The sequence below is a fragment of the Rutilus rutilus genome (genome assembly GCF_951802725.1).
Source record: "Rutilus rutilus genome assembly, chromosome: 12".
Lineage (NCBI taxonomy): Eukaryota > Metazoa > Chordata > Actinopteri > Cypriniformes > Leuciscidae > Rutilus > Rutilus rutilus.
The window spans coordinates 21,129,996-21,148,520 of NC_140217.1; the positions used below are offsets into that span (position 1 = coordinate 21,129,996).

An 18,525-nucleotide genomic window follows, 5' to 3' on the forward strand; every position below is an offset into this window, starting at 1 on the left:
AATATCCCCAGCTGCATTTAAGCAGCAAAGCTGAGTGTGAATGATTTGACAAAACCAACAGCAACCAATACTGATAGACATAGTATACCACATTGTTCAAAACAATATATTTATTTGTCTTTAAAACAGTATACATAATGTTAAATTGTAGATTTAACTGAGTCTAAAAAGAACAGTATCATTGGAATATTTGTGAAGCTCTTCTTCAAAATAATTTACAAGTCAAATTAATAATCATTAGAATAGGCTCCTGGACACATCCAGTACAACAAAATAATACTGAGACATCTGCTGTAAAACAAAAGCCATACAAAATTCGCAAACACATCTTTTAAAAGTCAAATTTTATCATATAAATAATTGCATCTGTAATAACCCTAAAATGAAGTGTAAAACATGTCATGTAAAACATCAAAACCAGCCTCCTGTCCAATTACACACACACAAAAATAAAGAAAATCTGACAACTCTGCAAATAGGCGATTTCCATCCAGTTGTGTAAAAAAGGAAATAAAGTGAAACTTTACATCCAAAAACACAGAAGTCAAGTATGCTTTGCACACTCCTTTCCCCTCCACACTTCCCTGTGTGAATTACTGTTATCTGCTGAGTTTCTGCTAAATGACGCAAGACAAAGTAACCTTGGCTTTAAACCAGTGAGGCCAGCCATGTCAAACACCAATAATCTGATAAATAGTAATGAAATAAATATGTAAAACTCAGAAATAACATCAATAAATTCAGAATTCACATAGGCTCTAACACAACTGGTGCATCACATCACGGAACAGAGATTAAAGGATAGAAAAATTGTAACCTGTCCAGTGATCTGAATGAGCTGAATTGTCAAGTGGTGGCTAACAATAAAATGACCCATTACTATAAGCAACATGCTTATGTTAATGACAACAGAACCTAATGAGTACCTAAGACCAGCATATCAAGACATCTGGGGGATTACTCACAGATTGGGATTTATAAATGTAACATCCAATGTGTCAACATATCTTTGAGACACAGTCGAAGGCTCATTGATGCACACCGTGTTTTCCATTTCTCTTCACGAGTAATAGTGCTTACACAGCTATAAATGACCCCATCTTTCCACTGGAGGGAACTTGTCTATCTCTCCAGACTCTGTGACCTGTCGCTCTCCAAGGATGAATGTCAGCTTGTACCTCATTCTCACTTTCTCCTGAAAAACACACACATACAATTATTTACGCAGTCATTGAGTTTATCATAGACATTTTATCATGTAAACATATTTATAATTTCTTTGTATGGCCACAAGTAAAACAATCTAATAACTAATATTGCAGGGATTAGCAATGTAGCAATTCTCGAAATATGGTGACAAACATGACAATTGACTTTTCAGTGATGAAACATTTCAAATATTCAAGAAATTCCATATAAAAGCATTCTATAACCTAACCTGTTTTCAGCGATACAAAATGGTGTGACTCTATATTGTTTTGTACAATAAAAAAACACAACAAAAAAACAAAAACCCTTGTCTTCAGTTACTGACGAAGAAGAAACAAAAAGACAGTCTTTATTCACAATGCAAAATACTCAGGGGATCACAGGAACAGCATACGAGAAACGCAAATTGCGTAAATCATAGACGATTAACACCCAACCAGGAATCGACAGAACTCAGAGCTTATTACACAAGGGAATGGTAATTAATTAACATAACTAAGTGCGTAATTAAATCATGAACCATGGAAATAGAGGCTGCATCCAAAATCGCTTACTTCCCTACTATATAGTAGGAAAAAAGAATATGTGACAAAAGGAGTATGGACGAATTCACAGTATTCGTAGAAGAGTAGGCAAAAAGTACCCGGACGACCTACTTCAGGCGGGATTCTGAAGTGTGCAAACGATGGACACTTTACTCTCCCATGAGGCCACAAGAGAGGATTTATAAATGGCAGTGAAGCCACGTAACTAACGCTGGTAGGTCACATGATACTGACAGCATGGCGGATGCAGTACATCCAAATTACATTCATATTACACACATTCATACTATAAAGATGTACTTTTTTAGCGGTTTTGGAGCAATTACTTATTCAAAATAAGTCAAATAAAACTGAACATGACTGTGAAAGTTATTTATTATTTAATATTCAATTTATTTTCCAAGGTTAGGCATTATTCTAACAAGTTTGCAAAAAACAAAACAAAACAAAAAAACAATATAAATAATAATATAAATGTATTTTATAAATGTGATGTTAAGGGTGAGACAGTTGTCTAGTGACGTACCTACCAAACCATATTTTGGACAAATTCTCACCCAGAAGTGAGCTAAATCTAACAAAACTAACTTTTGAGGATGTCTATTTATAAAAAGCAGAATTGATTTCTTTTAAGGTTAAGGTTAAGTTGTAGTATTTATAACTATCTGTTCATAAAAATGATATAAGTTTATGGAATGTCCTCATTTAGATAGACAAGTAAATGTGTATGTGTGTGTCTTTCTTCACCTTCAGTGGGTTAGCCAGGAGCATGATCTGAGTGATAGAACTGGGGGGCATGAAGGGGTTAAAGGGAACCATTTCTGTTCCAGAAGGGGGCTGCAGCTTCACTCTCATAGACTGTCAATTACAAATCACAGAAGTAAAAGTCAAAAATTCATTAATCAAAACCATCTGAAACCAAAAGCAATTAAGAACTGCAAAATCCATAAAGTAAAAAATGCTTGTCTATCACAAAACAATAACTGTCTACTTTTAGCTTCCATACACTTCAGAAGAATATTAAAAATCTCACCTTTGGCACAGCTGCCTGAAGCACTACATTCCTCACTAACAGTGGTGCTGTGTTCAACATGGACACCACAATCACCAGAACATCAGGGCGACCAGGTGGATGGTCAGTAGCAAAGTGCAACAACACACGAACACCATCCTTATCGTAGACTGTCACTGGACCCTCCTTACCTGTGAAAACATAAAGGGAAAAACAGTTCTAAGCCTTACCATAACAGGCAAGTCATTAAGTCTAGAATAACTGCTATAGATCTCACAGCACCCATATTCATTTATAGGCCTTACTTGGTTTAATGGCCTCCAGTGGAACAAAGACAGTGTTTAGGGAGATGTCTGAGCCCGAGGGTGAGTGACTGGTGGGTAGTGTTGGAGACAGGGATCTAAAGAGAGGGCTGTCTGGGGCGAAGCTCTGAGGTTTGGCAGAGGATACAGCAGAAGGCACTGGTGTTATTCCAGCAGGAAAACTGAATGTGGTTAATGCAGGATGAATGTTCTCTTCCCAAGCTCTAAGTTCTCTGCCGCCCGAGCTTGAATATTTGGACTGGCTGCTTAATATAGAAAGAACAAACAATTAGTTGTATTTAAATGGAACGAGACAATTCACAAGCAGTTCTCTGATCACAATAAAAGGCTCTAATAATAGAGTGTGCACATTCTGCCGCTTTCCTTCCTTCCTTCCCTGTTTTAATGCTATTATTAAACTGTTTCATCTCAGAACAACTAACATTTACCAATGGCATCAATCCTCTCTAGAATATATTAAAAAAAAAAAAAAAACTAAATTTTTCAGCAGCCATTACTTCAGTGTCACATAAGCTGTCAGAAGTAATTCTAATATGTAATAAATAAAAAGAATAAATGTTTTTTTTTTTTTTTAATTTTTTATTGCTACTTATTCTCTCACTACCTATTAGCCTTGTCCAGGTCCAGCATGGCAAAGTCTTTACTGCTCTGCTGGAGGGAGTTTTCAAAGCTTGTGACTGAGGTAGCTTCAGAGGTAGGTGGCGCTGTTGAGATTAGAGGATTTAATGGAGCAGAGCTGAAGAGGAGGTCAATCACTGGTTTAGAAGTCTGTTATTACAAAAAAAAAAAAGACACAAAAAAGAAAATGTTAATGGGTAGATATCAAACATCATAAAATGCAGACTCTCTAAGCACACATTTTAAATTCATTATACATTTAAATTGCACTGTAATCTTACTTGTGAAGAAATCCACTGATTGCTTTGAGCTTCTTTTGTATTCTTTTCTGCTGACTTCTTTGATTTTGAGTCCAGACTACCAAGGCCTGAAAAATAGTCAGTTAACACCAAGAGTGTTAAACACTGAGATTGTCTTAAAATGGATGACTCTTACTTATTGAACTGGAACCCACTCCTATAGAAAATTATATTATATTATACATAATACTTACACTCCTGTACAAAGGTTTGAGGTCAGTACGATTTTTGTTTACAAAGGCTGTATTTATTTGATAATAAAAATGCTATTATTTGACAGTAAAAACAGTAAAAAAAAAAAACACACATTCATTTGTGAAATATTATTATCATTTAAAATAACTGTTTTAATAATAAAAAATAAATAAATAAAATCTGTAAAAAGGCAAAGCTCCATATTCAGCAGCCATTATATGAGTCTTCAAGGTTACATGATCCAAACAAGATCATTCTAATATGCTGATTTGGTGCTCAAGAAACTTTTCTCTCTTCTTCTTTTTATTCTTCCTCTTATTATTAAAAAATGATTGTGCTGCTTAATGTGGAAAGTGTGGAAATATTGGCCTAAAACTTTTGAACAGTGGTGTATTCAATTTTATATTAACCCCTTAAGCCCTGAAGAGTTGTTTTTTCTGAGTGACATACACAAACGTAAAGACTCATAACTCCAAAACTACAGCAAGGAGAGTCAAAAGGTAGGCATAGTTTGATAGAACACTTTTTTAATTTTTAGAAAATATAAATTACATTAGGACATTCTCATGCTGAGAAACTGCTGATAATACCTATCTTTCGTATTTGACGTAATAACTCAGGAAGAAAATAAGGTAGGAGGAAAATCCTTTTTTAAGTTCCTCTACATGTGAGCTGCATCTGCATTTTGTGGGAATTGCATAAAGTAATCAAAAGTTACAGCATTTGGAACCAATGTAGCCTTGTTTAGTGCATTTTTCAAATTGTTCCTCCATGAGGAATATCTTGTGATCAACGCAATGTATTATGTTGATTTTAATCGTGAGAATCTGCTGTAAATAATGCTGTGCCATTTTCCACAATCGGAGCATGTTACGAAGTTATGAAGTTACGAGCAAAAACGTGACGAATGCCGCATCCGTATATTATTTACATATGGGTAACTCGCTCAAGTTTAGTCAAAGCCCGAAACAATTATGCTTGTTGTATTCTACTCCGTGAGACCTTTTTAGATGACACATGACTATCTGAGCTGTATGATGTTTTTGACATATTGCAGTACATAGTACAACAAATTATTTCATAAATTATGAAAACATTTATTTTCTATTTATCAGCAAATAACAGCATTACTTAGGAGTTAATCGAATATGCACTGTTATGCATATATGCACCGAATATGCTACATGCACTGTAAAGTTCAGACTCTAAGCTTTCAAATGACACCTATTTTGTGTTGATCAAGGCAGTAGTTTAGAAAAATATTATTATTAATATTTTCCTAGCAAGGTGGCAGGCAGTACACTCGGTTTTAGAGGGACTGCTCAGCACTCGTTAAGAGATTATCAAAATTAGCATTAAAAAGCTGAGTTTCTAAGTTTTAAAATTATACTTAATCTTTTGTTATTCCATTCAGTGGTTGCTTAGTAAACCGCCAGCAGTACACTTCGGGTTTAAGGGGTTAAATACATTCCAAATAAAATACACATCATACACTGCAAAATACATTGCCATCTTTACCTAATGAACCAAGTTCTTCATCCAGAAGAGAAAGACTGCTGGGAAGCTGGCTTGATGGAGGACTGATTTGGAAACTTGACGATCCAGAGGACGTGTTGGAAGAGGAAGGCCGAGCTGCAAGTGTGAGGAGGTCAGCAGGAAGGGAATCCGAGTGCTGGGGTGGAGTCAAAACATGTTTGAGGGGTGAAGGGGACCCCGAGTCCAAATCAATCAAAATCTCAGAAGAGCTTCCGTCATTGGGGTCTGTTCAGAAAAACAGAAAACAAACTCACATTGAACTGTATTTTCAGACTTGTAGTTTCATAAACCATGCAAAACCATGCTTTGGATAATTCAGATACAGTATGCTAAATCTTTTTAAAAACATTTTAATGTGTAAATTGTAACAATTCTGGTACATAATACATACGTTTTGAGGCTGATGAACCTGGTATGTCAATCACAATGGTCTGTCCTTCAACAATCTTTTTATACAAATTGATTACACGTGAGAGATCATCACTAGCGTGTAAAATATCACCTGCACCAAAGACCACAAAGTACATGTAAAGGAGAGGGAGTTATTTGGTTCTAATATATTAATTGGCTTAAAGGGTTAGTTCACCCAAAAATGAAAATATTCTGTCAGTAATTACTCACCCTCATGTTGTTCCAACCCCGTAAGACCTTCGTTCATCTTCGGAACACAAATTAAGATATTTTTGATTAAATCTGAGAGCTGTCTCACTCCTCCATAGGCTTCTAAGGGACTGAAACTTGCTGGCCCAGAAAAGTTATTAAAGAGATCGTTAATATAGTCCAAGTGACTACAGTGGCTCAATCTTAAGTTTATCAAGCGACGAGAATACTTTTTGTGCGCAAAAAAAAACAAAAATAACTTTATTATTTAAATAAAGTGTTTTAGCGCAGCGCTTCTGTGTTGTACGTCACACGCATCACACACATGACCAGCGTCGTCCAATAGTGAGCCTACGTGGTGACGTGCAACACAGACAGCAAAAACACTACGTGAACTAACTCGAGGCCCAGAGAGAAGGAAATGAATAGTGGAATAAAGTCGTTATTTTTGTTGTTTTTTGCGCACAAAAAGTATTCTCGTCCCTTTATAAACTTAAGATTGAGCCACTGTAGTCACTTAGACTATATTAACGATGTCTTTAATACATTTTCTGGGCCAGCAAGTTTCAGTCCCTTAGAAGCCTATGGAGGAGTGAGACAGCTCTCAGATTTAATCAAAAATATCTTAATTTGTGTTCCGAAGATGAACGAAGGTCTTACGGGGTTGGAACAACATGATGAGGGTGAGTAATTACTGACAGAATTGACATTTTTGGGTGAACTAACCCTTTAAGACCTAAATTAGTTTTTATTTACTAATGTATTACCTAAGGCACTGTCATCATCCTCTGTCTCGGTGGCGAGTCTGAAGACAGCGGTTCGAAGTTTGTCACAGTCATTATAAAGATCCTATGAACATACAGTTGCACATGGTCAATTACGTACAAATGCAAGTCTAGCAGTGACTGGATTTAAAAGGGCTCACCGTTAGAAGTTCTTTGTCTGCTTGTGTCGACTCATCTCTTTTGAAATGACTTAGCATCTCATTTAGGAGCTTCACACTGTTGTTCACCTCCTCTAGGGTGCTGGCACGATGGGAAGCTTTCTGTTGTATAGCCTCATCCTGAAAGCAAAGTAAGAGGGCAGTAAGCCATTTAAAAAAATGCATATTAATCATTGCAAGCACAACAGTCAAGGGAGTAAACAAAAAGGTAATCATGACTTGAATACACCACTTCTACCATGAGCATGCTTTCAATTTCTGAATTAAAATAAACTGATACTTTTTGGTATAATATTTTATTATTATTCCGGGTGCAATTTATTTGACTGTACATGCACTTAAAGTGTACTTACCTAAGAAAGTACTGGTTAATAAGTTGGCTAAGGTAACTACATGGGTTAGGTTTAGGTTCAGGGTTAGTACCTAGTTATTACTCAGTTATTGTAATAACTATAATAAGTAGTACATAGTATGTATATGGGGAACAGGACTGTAAAATAAAGTGCTACCATTATTTCTTACAAAACTATATTTTAACAAAACGGCATAAACCTGCTTAAAAATAATCATGCAATCAACATGCAGAAAACCCCCCAACTTAAAATAGGAATTATATCACATCATAGTAGACCCTCACGGCTGTGTCAACAAATAATATCAGATTAATATTGAATAATTAAATAATATCAAGTCTCTTAAAATACCTTAATAAAAAAAAGTACCTTTTTATGACAATGTTTTATGAAATTGTCATGTGGTGCATCTACAAAAACATAATAATATATAATGTTTGCAACAAAAAAATACACTAAATGACATGTCGGAAAGCAAATGTTATTGCTTTTTGTTTTTTTACTGTGTACATGACAGTCATTTTTTTATTTTTTAAATGTGTTTTTCAAAACGACATGAATACAATTAGTACATTCCTAAAAAACTGGCTCCTGTTTTTTTTTCAAAGATATTTGAAGGATTTACTTTGTTCATTTGTCAGTGAAGTATTTGTATTAAAAAAAAGCACAAGATTATTTAATCACTTACCTCTTTGACCATGCTCTTGATAATGCGGTTGGCTTCTTGAAGATCCTCAGGCTTTTTACTCTTAAGAAGTTCCGCAAGACGCTGCAAGGAAATGTTTATAGATAGACAATGCTTTACAATTTTGCAAAACAATTACCCTTAAAATAATATTCTAGGTTCAATACAAGTAAAGCTCTGTCAGCAGCATTTGGACTTAAAAGGAGATTACGTTTCATAAAAGGACTCCCTTTGATTCTTGTTAAAATATCTTTTAAAAAAAGCTTTTGAGCTGTTAAGTTGTTTAAAGCAGCATTTTATGGTTTGGTGATTTACGGCCTTAAAACCCAAAGTATACATCGTTTTTTTATGTGTACGCGAGGGCCCGCGTACAGTGACGCAAGAATTGCCACCAGAATTGTACCGGCCGATTTTTTTAAACACTGCATAATTTGTATGCACATGCTCATTGAATTTGTTTAGCATTAATCTGTTATCAATCACACCAACAAAATCATACAACTTTATGTAACTTCTCACAGAAAAGGTTAGTAAGTAACTTACACTAAAATCATATTAACACATGTTGTTTATGTCTTGTGGCTAAACAATTGAAAAAATTTGCATTTTTACATTTACATTATGGATTCGCTCCATTCACTTCCATTGTACGTGCCTCACTCAACCTAGACAATGTAACTTTTGCTTTTTTTAGATAAAGAAAACAAGGGACAAACTGAAACAATTTTCTGATAATCAATATTATACAATAAATATGGTCAATTGAGCCTAAATTGTACTGAACCGGGAATCTTTTTTTAAGTTCTAATACTGTAATGTGTTTCTTCACCTTACTCTTTTCCTCATTGTCAAACACTGGATTCTTGGGCTTTGGCGAGGGAACAAGGGTCTTGTCTACAGGAACCTCTGGGTCTTCTGTTACAATACCTAAGAAAGAATGCGACAAAGACTAAACAAGACAGTCTAGCAAAATAGGAAGACAGAAAATAAGTAGGTGAGATTCTTATAAATGCAAATGTTTATATTTGTGATGAAAGAACCTTGCATCTTTAGCATCTGATAGGCCTCTGTGATCTTTGCCTCATCTGGTAAAGCAATTGACCAGCTGTAGAGCAACTCTATTACTTTAGTCTTCACTTGTTCGGATACTCTGTCTCCCAAATACTGCAGGATAAAAAAGGGCAAACTTATTATGGAGGTATTGTGTCTGTAATGGGTGGTACCTAAAAAGTTGGACAAAAAAAAAATTCATGCAGGTTTTGAATAACTTGAAGGTGGGTAAATGATGACAGAGTTTGACTTAACTTACCTTAGGTGAAACTACTTTAATGAGTTCATTTAAAAATCTAAATTTTCCAACTTCATTATGAAACCTCCTCCCACAATTCTTCATGCAGGCTTCTAAAACCTGTAAGAACAATCTGAATTTAGTTAGTCAGTCAGTCAGTCACTTTATTAAACATATAATATTTGGTCTGAAGGAGATAAACTCACAGTTAGTGCTTGTAATGACTCCCATTCTTGTGGTGACTGGATTTTATGTGCCAATAATCTGACCGATATCTGTGGGCTGCAAGTTACAGACACAATTCTCAAATCAGTGATTTGTAAGAACAAACACAAACTTTATAGTTTCTTTATTACAGAATCATCCTAACTTAGAATCCTATCTTATCTGCTCAAGCCTGGAACAAAGCCTTTTGAAAATCTGAACAGATTTGATCATACATTTGCAGATGTTGTAAATGGTTACAGGGGAAAAACTGGGCATCGTACATTAAAGGACTGGCTCTGATTTTCAGCAACTAACATCGACTCCTCTCCAGACTGTAAACCGGAGGCAAAAGTCACGTAGTGTGTAGATGCTCAAAAAGACAAAACATACCCTTCAAGTTCCTTGTTGATTTGGTCACAGAACCCAATGACATATTCCCATTCCTCTTGTCTGTTTGACGGATTGGTGGCTTTGTCTAACATGAAAAAACAATTTTTTTGAATGAAAATCAATTCAAATCTTATTTTTTACTCTTCTTCTGCTAAACATTTGAATGAACATATTTATTAAATAACAAATGTCATAATACATTTATGCACGTAGAAGATACTTTTATCCAAATCAAGTCACATTTCTATAGCATGTTATACAATACAAAATCGTTTCAAAGCAGCCTCACAATAATAAACAAGAAAACAACTTAATTTAGCTAAATTTAGTTTAGTATTGATTCAATTCAGCTCACTATGTGTCAGTGTCGCTAAGTTCATCGATAATGAAACAACTTCAAAGGCAGATTGTATGCTATAGGCAAGGCACTTTTTAAAGTGTGAACTATGCAACGTGGGAAGTTCAAGACAAAATGGTTGATTTTCTACTTAAAACAGAACCTGTTTCAGAGCTAACAATAAATAAGTGCAAAGTTACAGCTGTTTAGACAACAGCCGTTCAAAAAGAGTTTAAATGATTGGTGAATGACAGAAGAGTTTGCTAATCACAATTACTGCCTACGTGTCTCAAAACCTAGACATTTAGGGGCATAACGCGTTGGAACCAAATATTCTGCCGACTTTAAACGCATCAACGATACCCTAAAATGCTGGCTAGGATGGGTCAGTCCATCCAACCAACCAACCCTCATGACCTGTCAATATCACAGACACGCTAAGACATGAGAAAACAACTGGTCACAAACAGCATCCGGATATGACTGTTTTCTGTCTCTTAAAGACTCTACAGAGTAAAATTAAACCATATTCTGGTAATGTATTAGCATGAAAACTCACTTAGCCATGACTCCAGTGACTCTCCTTCCGGATCCGCCATGATCACACAAATGCATAACTGACGAGAGGGAACTACACAACAAGCCCGTCATGTGACATTCTCGTGCCTCTGTGTGAATCAGTGGCCTGTGGTCTTCCGAAAGGAAGCGAAGTTCTTTAATGTAAATAGTTAATGATGAAATATTCTGTTCACAAATATATTTACCTCCCCCTATAGTAGTCCTGTAACCAAATGTTTTCACCCCATTTATTTCATGATATAAGATATCATTTGTGTTATAAAACAATAATAAGGTGTAAAAAATGTATCAGTTTACTTTAGTTACTCGTGAATCTTAAATTCACACATTAATAATGTAAGTCACCAGGTCTGTGTGTGTGAATTTAAGATTTTGGCTTGTGGGAGGTTTATGCGATTTAAGTTTTCAAGTGATGTTATTATTTGCTCGAGTCTGATATATGGGTTCAGAATAATATGAGTAATTCTGTATAAATTGAATAAATTTGGGGATTTTTCTTATAACTAAATCTTTACAACTAGGGCCATGCAGTGTGCTGAGTTTTGTCATATCCAATTGATCCTAATCTGGCACCATTTATAATCATTCTTAAGTAACTAAGCTCAGTTGTTACATGATTTCTGTATTATAATCTTTTTATTATTATTCTTGATTAATTTTATTATTTTTGCTATATCTAGCCCTGAATATATATAATACTGTCTTTTTTATTTAGTTTAATTTTTGTCTGTACACATGCTTTACTAAATGTTCTAAATCATTTTCTATGTTGTTTTAATGCTTTGGCAATACAAAATATTTTTTTTTTGTCATGCCAATAAAGAGAGATTATGCACTTGACACTTGTTTATGCAACTCAAAACAGCAGACTTTATAGTATATAAACAAAACAATGAAAATGCTCTCAAATTTTGAAACAATAAATTTACAGCAGCCAACATGACTGAACATTTTTTTTCATACATATTGGCCCAAACAGAAACTTTGACAATGGCATTTTAAAATGAATATAAAATTAAGAAGCTTTTACAAGGTATCCTAATGTGCTAACAACACAGGTAAAAGTCAAAGCATCTTCCACTGATATTGCAATAACCCTTCACTGTAAAAAATATGAAACTGTACAAACAAAGTGTTCATTGTATGAAACTTCTAAAACATAATAAATTAAAAAGAACTAAACAGAAAAGACAACTGCCATTCATGTATACTGCTGGTGACTCACAGGTTTGCGGCTGGTAGCGATTGCTTTTCTTATTGCATGGAATCATCATCATCCAGTGCAGATTTAAGACACTAACCTCAAAATAGAACAAATTCTGACCATTCTGAGCTAAACCCAAACGCTGAACACAACACATGCAAATGCATGAACACGAGCTCCGCCATACTGCTCCACAGTACTAGTACATGGGGTTTCCACTTCTTTCTCCCATGAAGTACTCTTTAGGCCTTCCGTGAACACTGAACGCTTGAAACCCGAATGCTGAACAAGGAACCTCCTCCTCTCCTCAGTCAGCTACTTCACTGTAGTAGTACTTGTGTGCAGTTTCAGTGAGGGTCCAACCACTGGCCCTGAACTCCAAGATCTCCAGCAGCAAGAGCCTCGTCATAGAGCCGAGGTCTTGCTGAAGGAGAAAACCATCCCTCAGCAAGTAAAAGAGCTGATTCATGCGCTGAGAGTTTGTTTGCTCCAGCTGCTCACCCACACGATGAAGCTGTAAGACCAGGCAGTCCACCTGTTAGAAACACAAAAGAAATTCATGGATTTAAAATAAGTCAAATGTAAAAAAAAAAATTAAAATCTTACAAATGGCCAAAGAAATTGTCTTTTGCAACTTCAGAAATCATGTACTGTCAGAGTATGTACTACATTTAAAAAAACTTCACAACCATTAAAAAGTAGCACGTTCTGTAAAGCGTGAACACAATCACATGCTACATTCGGCATAGGGATGTCAATGAGTAATTGTTAATCGAGGAGTTAATGGATTAATCACCTTTAAAAATATAATCAATAAAGCTAAAATGCATTCAGTAATAATGTGTGAAGGTGAAAACACTGCCTATAAAATCAACTGATGCTATAGTATGCATTACAACTTGACCACTAAACGTATATTTCGTAAAACTTTGCTCAGGCTTGTAAACACATTTGAACAGCCATTAGTCCGTAACAATTGCATTAAAGGTGGGTGTGCTCTGGGGCTTCACCTTCTCATTCATTCATTCATTCATTCCTTCACTCGCTACATCGAGGGCAGATAGAATAAACTGGAGAGCTGCTTTCAAATTAAATACTGACTCCTAAATTTAAAGAACTTGTCAACACGGATTCTATTTTTTCCTGTTTATTACTTAAGCTGCTTTGAACCAATGTGTATTTTATAAAGCGGTGTATAAATGCTGTGCCGAATTGCAGATCTGGAGTAAACATATCTACTTCCCTATGATCAGATGATTTCTTGACTGCTCCCTTCTCACCGCTGTCATTTTTGTTGTGCATTTGTTGTATTATTGAGAGAATAGTGCACAGCACATATGTAAAATTTAAACATATTTAAATATTAAACTAAATGTTTGCAGTGTGGGCGGCATCTGAATGTTTGAAAACAGTATATCGTTACGCAGGTTTTTCGAACTTTCTTGAAGAACAAAAAGAGTGAGTACGTCAGGGCCTTAAATCGTCCGTTTTTTTTATTACTGTTTTATGAATACTGGGAATTTGGATATTCCACAAAATTGCACAAAGCTACTTTGTCCTTTGACATTCCTACAATCCTGACATTCCTTGTTAATTCGAAACAAGGTTATGATACCAATGCAGCAGACAGTCAAAAATTATAATGTTGACGGATAGTTATATATTCCTTCCCAAAATTAAATTTACTTCCAAATGTTTATGAGCCAAACCTTTTACCTCTTCCTCATTCATCAAGGCATCTGGCTGAGCCAACCTAAAGAGGCAGTCATATATTGGATCCACAAGGGCCACAACAGGAGCATCGTTTACCTAAAAACAAGCAAGTTAGTCAAACCTGGTTGAGGAAAAACAGACCATCCGATACAAATTAAAAACTGCCTACTTGCAACTGAGATATTTTACCTTGATATAATCAAATACGCTGCATATAAACGTGACCACACACACCCACTCCTCCACCGAGCGCTTTCGAATCTCCTCCCTGGCAGTGAACTCTTGCTGTAGACGATTCAACAGCTTTCGCCTGAATACACTGGATGCAGCTTTCCGGGCCTCTGCCTATTTTGTATAAAAGTTGAATCGCAGTGTAATAAAACAAAATACATGGCTTCAATGGAGGTTCATTTCATCCTGTGTTTTGCAGACAGTTGTTGGTTCATGAAACAGCTTTGTGTTAAGGATATATTAAAGGTCACAAGTTAAAGAGCAACATAAGAAAGGCTTACCTGAACTACAGTATAACACAAGCGGCCAGCATCTTTACAGAACGAGAGGTCTTTCAATGACTGCTCTACAATGGCGTTAGAAAGCTTGTCCATATCAACTCTCTTTGGATCTGAAAGGAAAGAAATCACTTGTTCTTTTAAAGTTCTTAACCTGCAAGAGTAAGCTAAAGGCAATATACTTCAAAACCTAGCCAAATCACTTTAAATGGATTATCAGAGAAGTCAGGTAAAGTTTACATACCGTTCATCGCTGTTTGAAGCATAGTCTGAGTTTCAGTATCAAAAGCCGTCCATGCGGAATCCATGCTGCTCGAACTTAACAATAATATAAGGTAATCAAAACAACGGAACGACCACAGACAAAAACATTCACTTATCAAATGTATAAATCAATTGAATTACATGACAACAATTCAGAACATGACAGGGAGGGCTCGCGTGTAATGTTTATCTCGTTGACATCGCTGTGCTGAATTGTTTGGTAGTTTACAAGTCAGAACAAATTCTAGATTCGTTAAAAAAAGTATTGCGAAATCGCAAAATGTTCAATATCACTTTCTTACTTCAAACGCGAATCCTCGCGCGTGTTTGTTTCCTGATTGCGTGGACTGGTCAGTGCGCATGCGCGTTTGGACACACTTCCGGGTTCAACACTCATGTGCATAACCATGGCATGTAGTATCTTATCATTATCCACTTAAAATATACTAATGTATATTGGCGTATTATGAATTATTTACACCGTTTCTGTTAAGTATTTAAATAATTACCACAATATTACTCGTTATCTGGGTTGCAGTTCTGAAAAAAAATACTTTATTTACCAAGATGTCACTAGGGGGAGACAAATAACAAGTAGAAACAGAGGTTGGTACCTGTCGGTACGCATTAGGCAAGGCAAGGCAAGTTTATATAGCACATTTCATACATTATGGTAATTCAAATTGCTTTACACAGAAAGGAACTAAAATAATCACAAAATAAAATCAAGGGAAATTATAACAGTTATAAAAGGAATTAAAATAGATATAAATATGATACAGTTATACCCTACAAGGAATTAAAAGAGTAAAGAGTAGGCTATTACTCCGACTCCGATCCAGATAAAACGAATCCTTAAAACAAAGAAGAAGAAAAAACCCTCCGTCAAAGTGATTAACAGCTGAAAACAATTTCGCCATGGACAATTTAGGTAAAAGTGAAACAAGTCTGTCGGAATTTTAATAATGTTATGTTGCTCATAAATACTTATTTTATGTGCAGTTGTCAGATTAAAGATTAACCTGAAAATTTATAGAGTCTGTCCCAAGATTTAGCATTGTCTAAAAGAACTCCAGTAGGGTCATTCTTCATTTGTGGTGGCAAGTGGTGTCCCTCTACTTTACAACAGTTGAAATAAACTTTAAATACCAATAAATTTTAAAATGTTAGCATTTTTGTATTCTGTAGGATAAACACAATTTGTGCACTATTAATAGTTACATTTTTGTTTTAAAATACATATTTAATTGAGTTTGAGAGATTGCATGTATAACAAAATATGCATGTTCCCGCCATACCTCAGAGAGGTATCATGGAATGTAATTGCAACAATATAAAATTTTTAACACAAATAAAGTGGTTATATTGTGAATATAGATTTTATTTAACATGTACAATTTTATTAAATTGTTTTAAAAAATACATATTTTGTAATATCAAAGAAAAAAGTAGTGTCCCCCAAATTCATGTCTGTGGTGTTACATCAATGGACGTCGTCCCTTTAAGAAAAGGGAGAAATCTATTTGGGCTACTTCCTGAATGTAAAGGTGATTGCAAGTACTGGTTAATCTGAGGGGTGCATGGTAAGTATATTCTTTCTTATTAATTTTCTTAAAATTAGCTAAATTCCTGACAATTTCATGTGTCGCACTTTATTGGTGTCTGTGGTGTTATGTTGATAACTTGCAGATTTTACATATTTTAATAAAAAATTTGATACATACATACTTATTCATATTTCCAAAATGTCCCCTGATCTTTAAATCATCATGATGTCAGCCTCCATTTTAGAAAAGTCTGGATTTAGGCTAATTTGTCTGTGTTGTTACTGTCTGTGGTGTTACTGTCTTTCCTGGTAACACCCTATGGGTAACACCACAGACTCTATAGTAACTCCACAGACAATATACAACCAGCAATGTTGTATTTTTAATAAAACACATAGGACATCCATAATCATATAGGCTAATTGTATCTCTCTTGTAATCCTCATGATGATTTTCATTATTCTGCACAATAAACTTAATTGTTAAACCTATTATGCAATATTATGTCTGTGGTGTAATATAATGTCTGTGGTGTTACTTCAAAACGTATCTGAAATTTCTTTCCTTCAGAGTCATTTAATCTTATAATTTAATGTTTTTAGACTGTAAAGTGGTTTCAATATTTTAGAATAAAGACTATAAAGGTAGCGCAGACCATGTTCCTGCCTTTTTATGTATGTACACATTTAAAAAACAAAAGAAACAATTCTTCTTTGGCAAAAATTGGGGCCAAGATGAACAATTAAACTTTTCTTTTGAAAAATGAAATTTAAACGATCAATGAAACTGAGTCCTTAAAGTAATTTATTTATTTATTAATTATTACCAAAAGTTGCATATCCCTGCTCATTTTAGAACTAACCAAAATTTTACTTCAAATATTGGTAACACCATAGACATAAGTGGTTGTTTCACCAGTTTTTGATTCAAATTATTTAAAAATCTAAATGTTATTAAGCTTAAATTTTAATGAATATAGAATATTCAACTACTTTTAAATGCATAGCAATACATTTTATTAAAAGAAAACAAACAAGCATTTTTACAATTTCTGCCTCTCATTTGCCACCCCAATTGAAGAATGACCCAGTAGCAGTATTCTGACAAAATCACCCAATTGTCTTGGCGTCATTTTACAGCAGCTCCAGAGTAGCCTAGTCACATGCCATTTATGTGCCCTGAACTGAGCTCCCAAGAGCAAAGATGGCAGCAAGCAGGTCATTTATAGGGTAAAATACACATTTAAAGTCTCAAAATATTCCTAATTATTTTCAAATACATTTTAAAGTCGCTGGCCAATGGCCATGCACCCAGGGTGTTTCCCTGTATATGGCCCAAGATGCTATTGGGCCCAGTATCCCTGTGACCCTGCATGGGACAAGTTGTGCAACCATCATGCTTTTTAAATAATGTATATAAGCAGTGGAGAGACTTAGAGTTCCCTTCACCTGATTTTTTATTCTTATTGGTATACAGGACAGATATGTTGAGTATTCTTAATAAGGTAAATGTGAATGATTGGTTATTCTTTTATTACAGTTCATGTTCCAACCACACTACCATTTTACTCTTCAGCTCCAAATTACGCATTTCAAACACTAATAATAATACAGTAGATTTATCTGTAATGTAAGTTAGCCAGTACCCAGGACAAAATCACTGAGAATAAAACGCACAAAATAAAAGGCAACACTTACAGGGTGTTATGAAATTTCATTCATAATCTACATTGTGGAGGTGTACATAAACACCAGCATTGTGGAACTGCACTTTTCAGACAGCAAACTGATGCCTTATGTGCATTTATATTGTTGAGGTTTACTGCAGCTGAAGGAATTTGAGTATAAACCTAAAACATTAAACTAACCAAAAAAGTCCCTTTTCAGCATACTGTATAATATATATATATAGTAAAACAGTGTTCATGCTTGTTCAATGAACCATAAACAACTATTGCACATGCACCTGTGGAACAGTCCTCAAAGTATTAACAGTTTACAAGTTTACAGTCGGTAGACAATTAAGGTCACAGTTCCAATAACTTACGACATTTAAGAGACATTTCTACTAACTCTGAAAAACACCAGAAGAAAGATGTCCAGGGTCCTCGATCACTTGTGTGAAGAGGGAGGCATAAGGACTGCAGATGTGGCCAGAGCAATAAACCGC

The 18,525-nt window shown here is 35.1% G+C and overlaps 3 protein-coding genes across 5 annotated transcripts in view; 1 reads left to right on the forward strand and 2 right to left on the reverse strand.

The window, feature by feature from the left end:
• The window catches only part of stx8 (syntaxin 8), a 614,579-nt gene that overhangs the window by 334,043 nt on the left and 262,011 nt on the right, over positions 1-18,525 (forward strand). The window lies entirely within an intron of this gene.
• gga3a (golgi associated, gamma adaptin ear containing, ARF binding protein 3a) lies at positions 86-11,221 on the reverse strand. Of its 2 annotated transcripts, none has more exons than XM_084426887.1 (17): positions 11,100-11,221; positions 10,204-10,288; positions 9,813-9,888; positions 9,628-9,726; positions 9,359-9,482; positions 9,148-9,245; positions 8,322-8,402; positions 7,263-7,400; positions 7,105-7,186; positions 6,129-6,239; positions 5,720-5,962; positions 3,989-4,074; positions 3,694-3,857; positions 3,072-3,331; positions 2,788-2,957; positions 2,502-2,612; positions 86-1,195 (listed from the first exon to the last, which is right to left on the reverse strand). In XM_084426887.1, exons 1-17 carry the CDS (start codon positions 11,137-11,139, stop codon positions 1,085-1,087), a joined length of 2,079 nt encoding a protein of 692 aa, XP_084283013.1. In that variant the 5' UTR covers positions 11,140-11,221; the 3' UTR covers positions 86-1,084. The 2 variants fall into 2 exon arrangements, with proteins under 2 accessions (XP_084283013.1, XP_084283012.1); XM_084426886.1 differs by having other exon boundaries at positions 3,072-3,334.
• Positions 11,852-15,198, reverse strand: mif4gda (MIF4G domain containing a). 2 transcript variants are annotated; one of them, XM_084427015.1, is made up of 6 exons: positions 15,112-15,198; positions 14,790-14,863; positions 14,549-14,658; positions 14,226-14,381; positions 14,040-14,132; positions 11,852-12,858 (listed from the first exon to the last, which is right to left on the reverse strand). In XM_084427015.1, exons 2-6 carry the CDS (start codon positions 14,851-14,853, stop codon positions 12,631-12,633), a joined length of 651 nt encoding a protein of 216 aa, XP_084283141.1. In that variant the 5' UTR covers positions 14,854-14,863; positions 15,112-15,198; the 3' UTR covers positions 11,852-12,630. The 2 variants fall into 2 exon arrangements, with proteins under 2 accessions (XP_084283141.1, XP_084283142.1); XM_084427016.1 differs by having other exon boundaries at positions 11,904-12,858; positions 14,951-15,132.